Here is a 17,368-nt window from a genome sequence, read left to right on the forward strand (position 1 = left end):
TCAAAAAACAAACAAGCATATTTTAGAAAATATCTAAAATTAATAAAATAATTTTATAATTTTAGAAAAATATCTGAAATTTTATAATATTATATATATATAATAAATTATTTTATCATTTTTATATTTTATTTTAATCAAATTGAGCATGAAAATGTGAACTTTCATTATATTTAAAATTTTAAATATATATAATATATAAGTCAAATAAATATAATTATTTAAAATAATATATATTTTAAAAAATTCTGGTTATGAGCCGGTCTAGTCCTATCGGGTTAATGATCATATTATATGGTATATATTTATTTTTATCTCAAATAGTAAAAATTATTTGTACAGGGATGAAATTTCGTTTTCTTTATATAAAAATGCTACTGGATTTATACAAAGAGTACACATTTCAATTTTTTTGATCCAATTTCTTCATATATATAATTAAATGTAAGACATTTAAAATCATCATCATCAGATGTAGTTAATTAGCCTTGACTAATGCGAAGCATACACAACAGCTAGCAATATAAAAGCTAAAACGGTAGCTTTTTTTAATTAGCCAGTCCTATAATCATCATCAGAAAAAAAAATAATAAAATAAAACGTCTCCACCAGCCTTTTGTGAATTGTGATGATGTCTTCAGCCAGTGGCGAATCTAGAAGAATAATTTAGCTGGGGCTAAATTAGATAATAGTAAAATATAAAAAACTAAAATTTTGAATATATAATATTTGTTAATACATTTATAATTATTCTCTACGGGATTTCATATTTTAAAAATGTTATGCGATAGGTTCGTCATCAATATTATTAAATTTATTATTTCCTATATAAACAACCAAACTATCATTTATCTCATCCAATTCCAAAGATGATTCTTCATGAGTTTCATTATTGAAAACGTTCTCTTTACTATTATTATAGAAAATAGAAGAATTAATCCTATTTTTGAGAATAGAAAATATTTTGGGTGGTGGGCTATCATTATTTTAATTAAAATGTAGGTTTTTATAATTCTTAAAAGTTAAAGTTTAAATTTTATGGGGTTTATAATTTATAGTGACTATTTTAATAAATTTAATAAGGGCTAATTAGAAAATAAAAATATCTTTCTCTTTTATTTTTATAATTTTTTTTGGCCAGTGGGGGCTTGCGCCCCTACTGGTCACATGTTGCATCCACCCCTATCTTCAACTGCATGTCATGAATATTTTACATGAGACACGCCTGCGACATTTAAATATTTTTTGCTCCCAAATAGCTAAGGGTGGGCATTTGGTTCGGTTCATTCTGAACCAAATCGAATCAAACTACATTATAGTAATTTGGTTTAGTTCAGTTCGCATTTTTAAACTAAATGGTTTAAAAATTTTGAATCATTTGGTTTTTAATTTGGTTCGGTTTTAAACCGAACTAAATTACCGAACCAAACAGTGCAATGAAGGAATTAAAATTAAAATTAAAAAAAGAAAGTAAATATATTTAATAGGAAAATGAAGAATATTAGGTAATGAAGTTAATACTTTTATTTGCTAGTTAATACATATGATTAGATTTATATTTTTAATTTATTCTATTTAATTGTTGGTGCTTGGTTAATGACTTATTTTGACTTAGAGAGATAATATGAGCATTGTGGATGTGGAAGGATGAAGAAGTGGTGATAGGAAGAGTGCTCGTTGGCCATGAAAGTTTGAAGTTTCTTTTGTAATATGTAGTGGATTTTTAAATTATTGTTTGATTTTATGATGTTAATTTACTATTGTTAGATTTTTTTTTATGTTGTTTATTATTTGTGGATTTATAGACTAAGGATTATTGATTTATTGTTGTAGTAATAGTGTATTAATATTATATCATTTTTATTAAATAATGAATGAATAGGTTGAAACTAAATCAAACTAAATCAAATTACCGAACCAAACCGAATCGAACTGAATTAATTTAGTTCGGTTCAGTTCAGTTTTGTAATTTGGTTCATATTTGGTTCATAAATTCATGAACCATTTGGTTTCAGTTTGGTTTGATTATAGACCTGAACCGAACCAAACTTCATAGTACCCACTTCTGAAATAGCCACTGAATAGTGCCTGGAAATCAGCTTTATTGGCATTTGTTACGTTTAATCAACTTTCTTGATTTTAAGACTTTTTTTTATTACATGAGACTATTACTCAAATTACAACTTATATTACATGAGACTATAATTGATATTTACAAATCAGACGATTACTAGGACCAACTTACATCAATGCTTATAGAGCTCTGCCCAGATTTTAATCCTCACTAATATTCGAAGAATGTCTACTCCACTCACTCTTGAGTAAGGGAAAAGATTATTTTTACTTAATTATACAATATAATGAAGGAAGGAAATATCCCCACATTATACTTGTGAGGGTTCGAACTGTTATCCTCCAACTTGAAGGGCAGTAGCCCTAACCACACGGCCAAGAGCGGGTGGTTCTTGATTCAAGACTTGAAAGTTGGTGTAAAAATTTTGCGTAATTTGAAGGCCTGCCAATCCTTCCCCAACAACAAGCATCTTACCTCCTGAAACTAAATATTTTGCAAAATCTGTGGTATCAACAATAAGCATCATACTTTCTGAAATTAATATTTTGCAAAATCTGTGGAATCATTTATATCTTAATAATACATATTAAAGAATAAGATACAAAATAATCAAATCTTAAAATGTTTGAACTCCAAAACATGCTAGAACTATACTTCTCTTTTTTCCACGACATTCATAACATTTGGCTAATTTTCATTTTTTTAAATTTCGAAATTAGTATTATTTTTCATTCATCATATACAACTGTTTAATAATATAACACATCAAGAGAGTTTTGGATGGTTTTAGATCTTGATGGATTTTAAGGTAGTGACTTAAAAGAAATAACTATTATGAAAAAAAGGTTATAAATATGAAATAAATATCAAAATTTTATGGTAAATATAATTCTTAAATAATAATTTTGAGTAATATCACTATAGGTTTTTTAATTATAAAAGTATGAAATAAATTTAACTTCTAAATCATGTTTACCAAATGCTTTAATACTGTAACTTAGAGTAGTGATATTTGATCCTCTCACTTTATCTCAACAGCCCCACTTTTCCTATTTAAAATTAAAATATCTAAACTACCCACCAAAATAATTTAAATTTTCCGATATTACCTGTTTTTTCTTTCTTCTCTAAATCATTCTCCGCAACTTTCCTTTCATCTCCAGTTTCATTGCTTCAATGGATGGGTTGATAAAATCACTAGAGTGATTGGTGGCTTGAAAAGAAACTTCAAAGAACTGGATGCATTCTATGAAGAATTTCGAAGAATAATCAAAATAGAGCACAGGGATATAGTTGATGGGTTAGTTCAAATTTACAAAAAAAGTGGATTTCGAGTTGATCTTAATTACTTGAGATCGCATATTCACATCAAAGCATTGCCCATGGTTAAATTTCCAAAAAGCAATATATATTTTGCAGCTTCATTTCATAATTAAAGAAGTGTAAATAAATTGTTTCTGATCTCACTTCTTTTATTGTAGAATGTTTTTATTGCTGGCAGAGGTACAAGTTCAGCAACCATGGTTTGGGACAGCACGTTCCTCATGAAGAACTCTAAAGTAATGAAGTAATAATAAAAAAAAAATCGTACACTGAGATAATATAAAAAAATTTCATCGATGATGATGCAGTGACACTTGATCCCCCTAGTAAAAGTAGTATCGGGACACGAGTTAGAGCATGCATCCTCTCTTCGTCGGAAATAGAGTACTCAAGCATTTTAGAGCATGCTGTCTAACATTTTACACTTATTCCAAATAGATCAACAAGGGTGCTTTTGAAAATAAATAAATAAAGATGATTGAGTAGTGAGAATTATCGGAATAAATTAAAGGGATCAAATACCATTACAGCTATCTAGATAAAATACCGAACAAGAACTTAAAATTACTACTGGATAATTTGACAAATCCATGGGAAATTTTTAGCATGCCGCATACATAGGGAAAATTGGATAAAACCACATTACGTAGGAAATACAAAGCACAAATTTTCGTTCATAATACAAGCTTATTAGTTGTGGTACAAACAAGAAGACACACCCAAGCCAGATTACAAACACAAGCACTTCTAGAGAAGCACTTTATTTATGACCAAATCAAACACAGACATAACCTAAGGCAGTAATGCATGGATCTATGCCTGCTTTGGGGGATGATGGGCTTCGATACCTTTGGTCATTTCGATTGCCAAATTTACAATTCCTTGGGGATCAGGCACGTCCTCGCTCTTCTTCTCATACTTGATAGTCCAACGAGCCAAGCAACTATGTTCACCCTTCGGAATGGCTTGAACGGTAACATAGAAGCTGCTGTACTTGTCCAGTAGATGCCCTTCAATTACTTTAAAAGTTGTCGAGTTCTTTTCGTCATCTATTTCTTCAATTATCTCCTTGGCAATTTCTGTAACCCCATCTGTGTAAGCATTAGGCAAAGCAAACGCAATCAGTTAATTTACCAAGAGAATATACATATAACTGAAAAAATTTAAAGAAACGGGCCAGGGGAGCTTAATTACCATGCTTATAAGTCCAGGTAATGACAGTGCCTGGTTTTCCCCATTCACCTTCGTGCAGTTCAACACCTTGTACATGATCAGGAGTCATATTGGAGAAATGGTGTGGCCTGCAGCTAAGCACATCATGAAAAATACTAGCCGAAACCTTGGCCTCTAATTCAGTCTCCAACTGACCAGATAGGGTCATGTTTTTAGCGGATTAAAATAGATATTCACAAGGAAATGATAAGTACTTTCAGATCAAGAGCAAGAAGAAGCAGTGCAAAGATAGACACCGGCTTAGAGCCTTTATATAGAAATCAATTTGTTGTATGCTTAATTATTTAGTGAGTTGATATGCATTATTGGTTTACCACGTCATTTTACCTGTAAATTAATAATAAAAGAAAACGGGAAAAAATATAAATAATTTAAAATTCACGAGTCACTTCAGACTTCAGGCACAACCTAATCCTACAATAAATGAAATGAAAAATGACATCACGCTCTTTGCTGAATTATTAAGAGTCACATGATTTGCGTTATTCACGTATCATTCAAAACAAAAAATCCAGGCATGGCGATGGACTGACTGGTCACTGACAAAGCTGTAGGATGGTACAATCTATGATGCCCCCAGTGTAAAGTCAAGCATTATACGTTATTAATTATTATTCGACTAATATTGTTCGTTAATTTCTTATATTTTTTTTTGGTGAAAGGTTCTATATGTTCTTTATTACAAGATTTATTTAACATTTTAGTTTTTTAAAAAATAATCTCTTTAATTTCAGTTGTTTAAGAGACTGGTATAAAGTTTTAGGCATATATTGACCGAATAATTTCCTTGTACTGTATATTATTAATCGTTCCCAACTCCACTTATCGCTATGTATGATAATGATGTTATAAATTATCATGGATCGTGGAATGGTAACATCACAATTATTTTTTTTTTTTAGTGGCCGAAAATGGAACGAACGATCGAGGATTCTGGAATCGCGCATGGGCATATACAGTGACAAAAATAATCACCAATGTTAATGTTAATTAAAGGAATGGTGTGGTAAATTACATTATATGCAACTTAATATCCAATTTAAAAGTGACACCAAAAGAGTGGAGGAGACAGTTTAGTTGAAATTTGGCATCGACTCAATTATTGCTCAAATAAAAATATGAACGTTGGGGGAACACTGATTAATTGAAAAATAAAAGTTGATAAGTACTAGAGTGACCAGAATTATATATGACTGGCTTGAGCAGTAACATAAATATAAAAAATAATAATTGATATTGAATTTTGATGTGATTATTATCTCTCCTCACTTTATCATATAATATTTATTTTTTATATTATCTAATTATTTAATTAATAATGCATTCTTGTCATAACTGTATTGCACCACTTTATTTTTATATAGAGCAAATGGCCGTTGAAACTTTGCTATAAATAGGCCACCGTCCGTTTAAAATATACATATAATTATGAATGAAAAGCAACCACATGATTTGAATACTCTCTCTCCTCATGTCTATCTCATTCCATTTTCATAATTCTAAAACTTTGGCTTTCTTCCAATATTATAAATATTTTTCTTTATTTCAGTTCTCATATATTACTTTATCAAACTAGGATACTTCATACTTCTAGTTGTACACTTGTCCATAACAAATTAAAATCATAGAAGATTTAATTTTCTATTGCTATAAAATCTTACGAAACAGAGGCTTACCATTTCCAGCAAAGGACAGCGCCAGGCTTCCCCCAATCACCTTCGTGGAGATCCCGAGCTTTGCACGTCATATTGGAGGCGTGATGTGGCCTATAGCCGAAGATATCACGAAAAAGACTTGCTTGAACCTTCACCATTAATCCGGTCTCCAAACGACTAACTTACGATAAGATTTTTTTTTTTTTAATTGTGAAAAACTGATAATCTTCACAAAGCAACTAATAATAAAACTGATGCTTGAATAATAACAAGAGGCAGTGCGCAAGGACCCTGGCTGGCTTATTGCCTTACTGTAGATAATTAGCTGTGTGTTTCTTTATTGGATACATGCATTCACGGATTTTTCATGTCTTTTTTTTTTTTAAATAATTGGCAGTGAGAGAACAATTTGCAAATCAACATGCATGTGTATATGGGCAAACAGTCGTGCATAGGATAGTTATTATAAGAAAATTAGTGGCGCCATCGTAGTTTAATTATTAGGTGGAATTTCTTGTAGGAGAATAATAAGAATATGGAGGCAAAAAAAGAAGAAGTTTTCTTAGGATTTGAGAAGTATTTGCACACTTTTCTTTAAGGTTTTATTTGCCCTCACCAACTTGGTTTGCTATAGAATTTTAATGGCAAATTACCCCCAAGATATATCAAATCCTGAATACAATCTCTAGCAAATAAGATTGTATTTCCAGAACATGTATGAAAACTGCAAAATCTGATATTAATCTAATTGTATATGTTTCCTTTATGAAGAAGATGTTAATTCAAAAGAATGCAACCATTCGAAATGGTATTTCTTCAAAAAATTCTTTTGGTTTGAATTTGCAACGATTAACACTTGAAATTTTCAAGCTTGTCAACCGTTTCTAGTTGACGCCTTTCTGGAAATAAACGGTTAACCATTTTCTCAATAAACGGTGAGCCGTTTTATTCCAGAATGTCAAATACGTTGCTCTCAGTACATAAACGGTTAACCGTGTTCTCAATAACCGGTGAGCCGTTTTCTCTAGACCAAAAAACATGCTCTCTGGATTTAAACGGTTAGCTGTTTTCTCCATAAACGGTGAGCCGTTTTCTCTAGACCATAAAACATGCTCTCTGGGGTTAAACGGTTAGCCGTTTTCTCCATAAACGGTACGTTGTTTTACCCAGAACAGAAAACATGCTCTCTGGACTTAAACGATTAGTTGTTTTCTCAATAAACGGCAAACCGTTTTCGTCCAGAATATCAAACCAAAAAACTTGAAAGATGTTACAATCTCTCTTACAATCCCCACTAGATTGTAATATTTTTCAAATTTATTAATGATAAACTTATACATACAAAAATGTATCTTTCGATTTTAACCTTTAATTAGTGAGTGTATTTCAAAGCATTTACAAGACAATAGTGTGCTAAGCATTAAACTTTGTCTCTTAAGTAAATACCGGAGATACATCACATATAAGTTATCCCAGATTTCAAAGTTGTGTTCCAATAGTTAGCACTATTCCGGCCTTGTGCTCTATCTTGGATTCATGAACATTTACAAGATTAAACCAGGACCTTGTTAGAAACAGCACCATTTCTTATGTTCACTTAGGTGAAGTTTCAAATCATGTCTTTAGCTACTATAAGACTTGAACTTCATTAAGAATAAATACTCAACCTCAACCTCGTAGCTATTTGCACCGAATATCTCGAATGGGATTATTTATTACTCGGTGCCAATCCAGTCACATAACAACAACTTGTTATTACCCATTTAACTATGGAGTAGCGGTATAACTACTACATAGTTGGGTTACCGTCGTTGGTGACTTTATTGTGTAAAGGTTTCAATCCCATTCCAAAAGATGTATCCTTAACTAAGTCTCTTGAAAGACCTTTTGTTAAAGGATCTGCTAGATTTTTATTAGTCCTAACATAAACAATATTAATAACACCATCTGCTATTAATTGTTTCATATATTCATGTCTTAAGCTAATATGTCTAGACTTTCCATTATACACTTTATTATAAGCTCTAGACAATGTAGCTTCACTATCGCAGTACAAAGAAATAGATGGCATCGGTTGTGGCCACAACATTATATCAAACAACAAATTTCTCAGCCATTCTGCTTCTTTGCCTGCAGCTGCAAGTGCTATAAACTCACTTTTCATTGTTGAATGAGTTATGCACGTTTGTTTCTTTGAAGCCCAAGAAACCGCTCCTCCAGCAATTGGAAAAATCCAACTAGAAGTGGATTTATTATCTCTTGTATTGGTTACCCAACTAGCATCTGAATATCATTCCAATACTTCAGGATAATCATTATAAAACAAACCCAAATTAATGGTCTTTTTAAGATAACCAAGTATCCTACCAATTGCTTTTCAGTGTTCAACACTAGGGTTACTCGTGAATCTTGACATTTTGCAAACTGCAAATGCTATATCAGGCCTCGTACAATGCATAGCATACATCAAGCTACCAATAGCACTAGCATATTCTAGTTGTGCTACTACTCAGCCTGAATTTTCTAGTAATTTAATACTAGAATCATATGGGGTATTAGCTTCTTTAAATTTCAAATAATTGAATTTAAGAAGCACTTTCTCTATATAATGAGATTGACACAACGAGTAACCCCCACTATGTTTATTCACTTTGACACCTAAGATAGTATCTACTTCACCAAGATCTTTCATCTTAAATTGTGAAGTTAAATACTTCTTTGTATCATCTACTCCTTGCATATTTATTCCAAAGATAAGCAAGTCATCAACATACAAGCATATAATCACACCAAAGTCATTCGTAAATTTAAAATATATACATTTATCAGCATTATTATGCTTAAAGCCATGAGATAAAATTACTGAATCAAACTTCTCATGCCATTGTTTTGGTGCTTGCTTTAAACCATAAAAAGATTTGACTAACTTGCATACCTTTTTCTCATTTCCTGGCAAAACAAATCCCTCAGGTTGTTCCATATAGATTTCTCCATCAAGATCATCATTAAGAAAAGCTGTTTTAGCATCCATTTGATGCACATATAAATTGTTCAATGAAGCAATTGCAAACAGCACTCTTATAGAAGTTAACCTAGCTACCGGAGCATATGTATCGAAATAATCAATACCATTTCTTTGCTTAAACCCTTTTGCTACTAATCTAGCCTTAAAAGTTTGCAAAGAACCATCACTATTGTACTTTCTTCTAAATACTCATTTGCTGCTAATTGGTTGAGATCCTGGAGGAAGATCAACCAAGACCCATGTTTGATTCGACATAATCGAATCCATTTCATCACTTACCGCCTCTCTCCAAAAGGAAGCGTCTCTAGAAGAAATAACCTCACTAAATGTCTTTGGATCTTTTTCAATATTTAACAACAATGGTACTTTGTTAAGTACATTCTTTTTATCCCCTTCAACCAAGAAGAGTAGTTCTTGTGATGAAATAAAATCCGGATCTAAACTCTTTTCTTTCTTTTCACGTTGACTCCTCCTTGGTTCGAAAGATGTCATAGACTCTTTCCTTTTATTATTGTTAGTTGAGGTACCAGGAGTATTAACACATGGTTGATCAATACTTGATTCTAATTCAATATTATAATCATGTTGAAATTTATTCTCAATAAATTCAACATCTCTAGATTCCACAATCACATTAGAATCTAAATCTAACAACCTATATGCCTTGGAATTTTCAGCATATCCTACGAAAACACTTTTAATACCTCTAGCACTCAACTTTGATGACTTAGGATCATGTCTTTTATAAAAAGATAAACAACCCCAGACCCTTAAATACATCAAGTTTGATTTTCTTCCTTTCCAAATTTTATAAGGAGATATATGTGTTTTCAAAGATGTAATTCTGTTATGAATATGACATGCAGTGAGTAATGCTTCCCCCCACGAATTATTTGGTAGTTTTGCATTAAGGATCATGGAATTTATCATATCCGTGAAGATCCTATTCTTCCTTTCAGCCAAACCATTTTGTTGAGGAGTAAATAGAGCTGATCTTTGGTGAATAATTCCAACTTCTTCACAATAATTATTAAATTCAATTGAGAAATATTCACCACCTCTATCACTACGAACCATTTTGATTTTCTTATCTTTTTGGTTCTCAACTTCAGCTTTGAAAATTTTAAATTTATCAAAAGCTTCATTTTTTGTTCTAAGTAAATACACATAAGTGTATCTAGAACAATCATCAATAAAAGTGATAAAGTATCTCTTACCTCCTCTTGTTAAAATGCCATTATACTCACAAATATCGGTATGTATCAAATCCAATATTTGAGTATTTCGTTCAGTTTTAGGAAAATGTTTCTTAGTTAATTTAGCTTGGATGTAGATTTCACACTTATAACCTTTAACATCATTGCAATTAATCAAACCATGCTTAGACATGTATTTCAAAGATCTAAAGTTCAAATGTGCTAATCTAGCATGCCAAACATCACAAGACTCAACAATATAAGCTAAGTTGATATTATTATTATTAATGTTGAGTTTGTACATTCCATCACAAGAATACCCTTTCCCAACAAATAATCCATTCTTTGAGATAATACAAGTATTACTCTCAAGCACAATCTTAAGCCCATGCTTACACATACAACTAGCAGAAATAAGATTCTTCCTAACGGAAGGTACATGAAAGACATTATACAATGTGACTTTATTTCCAGAAGTGAAGTTGATCTCAACAACTCCTTTCCCTGCTACTATGGCTGCATTATTATTCCCCATGAGAACCATTTGTCCTTCCGTTTCTTCTTTGTATGATAAGAAAAATTTCTTATCATTACAAACATGAATTGTTGCACCCGAATCGAGCCACCAATCATAGGACTTAGTTTCAGCCATATTGGTTTCGGTAATCATGCCAATTTGCATTTCAGAAACCATAGCACAAATCTCTTCAGATTTGTTTTCAATGACATTAGCTTTATGGGAATTCACTTCTTCCTTTTTCTTCTTGAATCTGCAATCACTTTGGCGATGGCCTTTCTTACCACAAAAGAAACAATTTTCAGAAAACGTTTGTGTGCTGGACTTTTTGAATTTCTTGTCATTCTTGACCTTAAAATTCTTTGAGAATTTACTAGCTTCAACAACATTAACTTTAGTAGAATCATACTTATTCTTGGATTCGCGAGACCTAGTCTCTTCTTCAATTACCAAGTGTTTTTGCAATTCTTCTAAAGTTACGTTCTCTTTACTATGAAGAAGTTTCTTTCTATAATCATTCCAACTTTGAGGCAATTTAGCAATAATAGCCCCAACTTGAAATGATTTAGAAATTTCAACTTTTAACTCTCAAAACTTAGCAACAATAATATGTAACTCATGTATTTGATCAAGAATGGATTTTGTGTCTACCATAATAAATTCAAAATATTTAGATACAAGGAATTTGTCAGTACCTTTTTTCTCCGTTTTGTATTTGTACTCAAGAGCATTCCAAATTTCAACCGGAGAAGTCATAGAATTGTAGAGATCGTATAACCTATCAGAAAGTGTATTGAGTATGTGACCCCGGCACATCAATTCATCATCTTAACGACGTTTCCTTGTAGCCTTAACAACTTTGGTATCATCTTCTCTTGGTTCTGGAAATGGTTCCAATTTCGGATCAAGAACATATGCCACTTTAAGAACAGTAAGGAGAAAGAACAATTTTCCCTTCCAACGAGTGAAATTAGATCCATCAAAACGATCGAGATGGACACTAGGATTCAGAAATGATGTCAAACTCTTCTCAGCCTCCATTTGCACAAAATAAAACCTTAAAGATTGTAGGAGAATAATAAGAATATGGAGGCAAAGAAAAAAGAAGTTTTCTTAGGATTTGAGACGTGTTTGCACACTTTCCTTTAAGGTTTTATTTGCCCTCACTAACTTGGTTTGCTATAGAGTTTTAATGGCAAATTACCCCCAAGATATATCAAATCCTGAATACAATCTCTAGCAAATAAGATTGTATTTCTAGAACATGTATGAAAACTGCAAAATCTTATATTAATCTAATTGTATATGTTTCCTTTATGAAGAAGATGTTAATTCAAAAGAATGCAACCATTCGAAATGGTACTTCTTCAAAAAACTCTTTTGGTTTGAATTTGCAACGATTAACACTTGAAATTTTCAAGCTTGTCAACCGTTGCTAGTTGACGCCTTTCTGGAAATAAACGGTTAACCGTTTTCTCAATAAACGGTGAGCCGTTTTATTCCAGAATGTCAAATACGTTGCTCTCAGTACATAAACGGTTAACCGTGTTCTCAATAACCGGTGAGCCTTTTTCTCTAGACCAAAAAACATGCTCTCTGGATTTAAACGGTTAGCCGTTTTCTCCATAAACGGTGAGTCGTTTTCTCTAGACCATAAAACATGCTCTCTGGAGTTAAACGGTTAGCCGTTTTCTCCATAAACGGTACGTTGTTTTACCCAGAACAGAAAACATGCTTTCTGGACTTAAACGATTAGTTGTTTTCTCAATAAACGGCAAATCGTTTTCGTCCAGAATATCAAACCAAAAAACTTGAAAGATGTTATAATCTCTCTTACATTTCTCACCGGAAATCACCTGTTGCTCGAATTAAAGTAGTGAATGTTAGGTGATTTTTAGAGAATTAAGAGTTGATAAACTTTCGCAAATAAAATTTGATAACTATGTATATAAAAACGGCATTCACATGTTAAAACGTTAAAAATATTTATTTTATAAAAAAAAAGTTTAAAATAATAAACATAAGTTTTACATTTAATATACTAAAATTACTAATGAATTTTATTTGGAAGAATAAAATTCGACATTGATAAAATTTGAATAAAATTTCACATAGTAATTTTACATTTAACACTTTCTAAAAATTACAAATATACTGATAAATATTTACTAAGAAGTCATTATCTAATAAGAGTTTTCTTATTATAATAAAATAAGGAACTAAATATTAAAAAAAATAAATTCATAATATATATATATATATATATATATATATATATATATATATATATTATTCTTTATTTTAATAAAATAAATAATCCTTATTAAAAAATAACTCACTCATGACAACTTTAAATATCATGTATATTTGAAGTCCAACTCATAAATATTCTCCCCAAATGAGGAGACAGGATAACTACCGCGACAATTTGTATGGGAGACTCAAAACACTTCCTAATTCGGATTGGCCTATTTGGTTTGGGTGTACTTAGAATCCTCTGTTCCAATAATTAAAATTTTTTCTGGCCCGTCGGCATTTTCTGACTATGCTTAGACAGGCGGGGTGTATTTAGCAATCACTCGCCGTATTAACTCTTGGCTGTCTGTGCTTGTTCTTCAATGGAGTCGTCGAGCTCAACTCGGCAATTGCTCTGGTTCTTCGCAATAGCCGTGTGCGTAAAGCTTCTTCTGATCCCAGCATACCACAGCACTGACTTCGAAGTCCATCGCCATTGGCTAGCTCTCACTCATTCTCTTCCTCTCTCTAACTGGTACGCAGACGAAACCAGCCCTTGGACTCTCGATTACCCTCCATTCTTCGCTTGCTTCGAACGCTTCCTCTCCATTTTCGCCCACTACATCGACCCCCAGATCGTCGATTTACACAATGGCCTCAACTATAGGGCCAACTCAGCGATCTATTTTCTGAGAATCAGTGTCATTTTATCAGATTTGTGGCTTTTATACGGCGTTTGCAGATTGACTAAAAATGCGGATGTGAAAAGGCGAAATTTGATCTGGGTATTGATTGTTTGGTCTCCTGCGTTGGTAATGGTTGATCACTTGCATTTTCAGTACAATGGGTTTTTGTTGGGTTGGTTGCTACTATCAATTTCGTTTTTACAAGAAGGGAAGGATTTGATGGGAGGGTTTCTTTTTGCGGTTTTGTTATGTTTTAAGCATTTGTTTGCTGTTGCTGCTCCTGTTTATTTTGTGTACTTGTTGAGACATTATTGTTGGAAGGGCTTGTTTAGGGGCTTCTCGCGGCTTTCGGTTTTGGGTGCGGTTGTTGTGGCTGTTTTCGCGGCAGCTTATGGGCCATTTCTTTATCATGGACAGGTGACAAACTCACATTGACTGATGCTTCCATTATAGGATTAGGATGAATTAGTATTACCTCTTCTACTTGAGTGTGCCTAGTTGTTGAGTAATTTTAGTCAATTGGTCAGTGTTTTGCTCCTGTGTATATATTTGAATGTGTTTAGTAGTTTCTGCTTTATGTGTATGTATTGTAAAATCAAATAACTCACAAGGCATGGACCAAGTCGTTAACTAGATGGCGGTGTTCAAAGCACATCTTCTATTTCAAGCAAATTGGTGTCGTGTAGGCTGTAGCAAGTTGAAGTCACGTTATAAGTAGGGCATTCAACATATTAAGCAAGGAATTTTCTATCTATAGAACTGCTAAATAATCTCGAACTTCATTGGAATTATTTAATTCTTGCTATGCAGATACAACAAGTCTTCAACCGAATGTTTCCGTTTGGCAGGGGACTATGCCATGCTTACTGGGCTCCAAACTTTTGGGTTTTCTATATCATATTAGATAAAGTATTTTCTTTCTTTCTTAAAAAATTCGGGTTCAGTATCCAGATACCTGCAGCTTCGTTCACTGGTGGGCTAGTTGGAGATTCATCACCTTTTGCAGTACTACCTAAGGTAATAGCACGCAACAGACTCAAGCAATATTTAAAAAAAAAAAAAAAACACTCAATGGACTTGGTGCAAATTTCTGACAACGTAGTTTACGAATCAAGATTGTTAACCTTGGGAGTTTTGAAGTTAAGGTTGCCATATTCGTCTGAAAGCCAATTGGTTCTAAGAGAATGGGCATGACACTATTTAGCTTTATCCCTCTGTAGTCCTAAGGGTGGTTGCCAGTCCCCCATAAGGCCAACACATATAGACTATGCTATTTGACTATGAGAGGATATGTTACTTTGTTTCTGTATGTCTTATATTCCAAGCACTGGCAGGGCTTAATCCTGTATGTTTGAATCAATGAACTGGCAGATCTCCCCTTCAACGACCTTAATCATGGTCCTGCTTGCCTTATCTCCTTGTTTCATTAAGGCTTGGACGAATCCACAACCACGGATGGTTGCTAGATGGATAGCCTATGCTTACACGTGTGGGTTTCTATTTGGGTGGCATGTTCATGAGAAAGCATCACTTCACTTTGTCATTCCCCTTGCCATTGTGGCAGTGCAAAGTTTGGAGGATGCGAAGCATTACTTCATGCTATCCATAGGTATGCTTCTTCCTGCTGTTGTCATGCCTTTTTATTAGCTAATACGAGTAATTAATTAAGGCCGAATGGATTCCACTTTGTTTGAGCTGTAAACAATTGTAGTTTTTACATCAAGTTTATGTGCTGATGGGGATATCACTTGTATGTTATGCAGTATCTTGCTACTCCCTATTTCCACTGCTATATGAAGGTCAAGAATACCCAATAAAAGTTTTATTGTTGCTGTTACATTCAATTTTAATGTGGCTTGGTTTTTCTACAAAATTCACTAGAGCTTCAGCACCTAACACAATGGTAACTGCAAAGAAAAAAGGTGCTCAATCCAAATCGATTGAAAGTTCCAGTCCTGCAGCTGAGAAAGGAGGATTCACTATTGGGTGGGTTGGAAAATCTTATCTGTTGGGTCTTTTGCTTGTTGAGATATGGGGTCAGTTTTTACACCCTTACCTTCTTGGCGATAAGTTTCCTTTTGTACCCCTTATGTTGATTTCAACATATTGTGCATTTGGGATCATGTACTCTTGGATTTGGCAGCTAAGATGGATAATAAGTACCACCTGATTTGTAATTCTCAGGTGATTTTTATACTTAAATGCATCTTATAGCATTTTTTGAACTTCAATCTCGGAGTTTCTGTAATGTCCAAAGATTTGGATTGCGAATGCATTTGAAAACAACCTAAATGATGAAAACAGAATGCAATGAGGTAGGCTTACAGATTCAAAACATCATTGCTCTATGATTATAGAAATATAACAGAATGAGGTGTTTGTATTCATCTTCTTATGTTGTTTGTGGTTCATTTTAAGCCCCCTCATCTGCGGCTACACTTGGGTTGCTATGACTAGACACACTACGAATTCCATTAGTATGCAATAAAGGTTAGCACGTTATTTAGAAGCCACATGATTTTCGGAAGAAAACACAAGAGTTGAAGATGATAATAGTTGCAGCACTGACACACATCTTGCGCTTGCATAAATCAACTTATTTCATGCCTATAATACAGACCGATACATATAGAAATGGGCCTAAACATCAAAGAAATGGCTTGACACCCATGTACCCAGTGGTTTTAATTTTCTTTCATGTACTTTTGGAATTTATTGCTTACATTCCAACTCATAGCTCTCAAAGACATCAATTTCGCTCTCCCTTGAGAAGATTTGCGTCAATATTTTTGGTGAGACTAGAAAGCAAAAGAAACAATTACTATAAATTTAAAAATTATAAAAATAATGATTGATTTGTAAAGATTCAGTCACTCGAACTTATATGGATAATTATAACAAATGAAGACATTACATTAATTATTTTAATTTATTATATATATCTTTTTTTTTTCATGGTTGTTTTTAAGATTCTTCGGTTAAAATATGATATGAAAGATACTGATACTACATGATAAGATGGTCATAATGTATGCGATGTAAACATACTCAACATGAAATTATCTCCAGCAGATGATACCGAACACTTTGAGGGCTCATACTAGCCACGACGTGGGGCTTGCAGCTGAACAATTTATGAAACTTGGCAGCAGGAACCTTCGCTTCAACTACAGTCTCCACCTTACCAAGCAGAGACATTTTTATTGACCCTATAACTTTCAGTAGCCAACCATAAGCTGAAAGAAGAAGCAGTATATTTGAAGAACTGCACTCGCCTTCAGCCTTTTTACTGGTTTTGTGGACAGCATATGTTGGAGCGGCTTCAGCATTTGTCTCACTAATTACCAATATAATTGATTTATAATAAATTATTATCCAAGGAAAAGGTTTGCTTAAATGTCCAAAAGTAGACCCCTAAGTTTCA

At 32.9% G+C, this 17,368-nt stretch overlaps 2 protein-coding genes across 3 annotated transcripts; one reads left to right on the top strand and one right to left on the bottom strand.

The window, feature by feature from the left end:
- Positions 1-4,044: 4,044 nt before the first annotated feature.
- On the bottom strand, positions 4,045-4,871 carry LOC102612527 (MLP-like protein 43). The gene is made up of 2 exons (XM_006469126.4): positions 4,592-4,871; positions 4,045-4,488 (listed from the first exon to the last, which is right to left on the bottom strand). Exons 1-2 carry the CDS (start codon positions 4,776-4,778, stop codon positions 4,211-4,213), a joined length of 465 nt encoding a protein of 154 aa, XP_006469189.1. The 5' UTR covers positions 4,779-4,871; the 3' UTR covers positions 4,045-4,210.
- An 8,633-nt stretch (positions 4,872-13,504) lies between these two features.
- LOC102612225 (probable dolichyl pyrophosphate Glc1Man9GlcNAc2 alpha-1,3-glucosyltransferase) lies at positions 13,505-16,175 on the top strand. 2 transcript variants are annotated; one of them, XM_006469125.4, is made up of 4 exons: positions 13,538-14,361; positions 14,755-14,961; positions 15,316-15,553; positions 15,708-16,175. In XM_006469125.4, exons 1-4 carry the CDS (start codon positions 13,642-13,644, stop codon positions 16,112-16,114), a joined length of 1,572 nt encoding a protein of 523 aa, XP_006469188.1. In that variant the 5' UTR covers positions 13,538-13,641; the 3' UTR covers positions 16,115-16,175. The 2 variants fall into 2 exon arrangements, with proteins under 2 accessions (XP_052291487.1, XP_006469188.1); XM_052435527.1 differs by lacking the exon at positions 14,755-14,961 and having other exon boundaries at positions 13,505-14,361.
- The last annotated feature ends 1,193 nt before the right edge of the window (positions 16,176-17,368 follow it).

The sequence above is a fragment of the Citrus sinensis genome, chromosome 2 (genome assembly GCF_022201045.2).
Source record: "Citrus sinensis cultivar Valencia sweet orange chromosome 2, DVS_A1.0, whole genome shotgun sequence".
Taxonomy (NCBI): domain Eukaryota; kingdom Viridiplantae; phylum Streptophyta; class Magnoliopsida; order Sapindales; family Rutaceae; genus Citrus; species Citrus sinensis.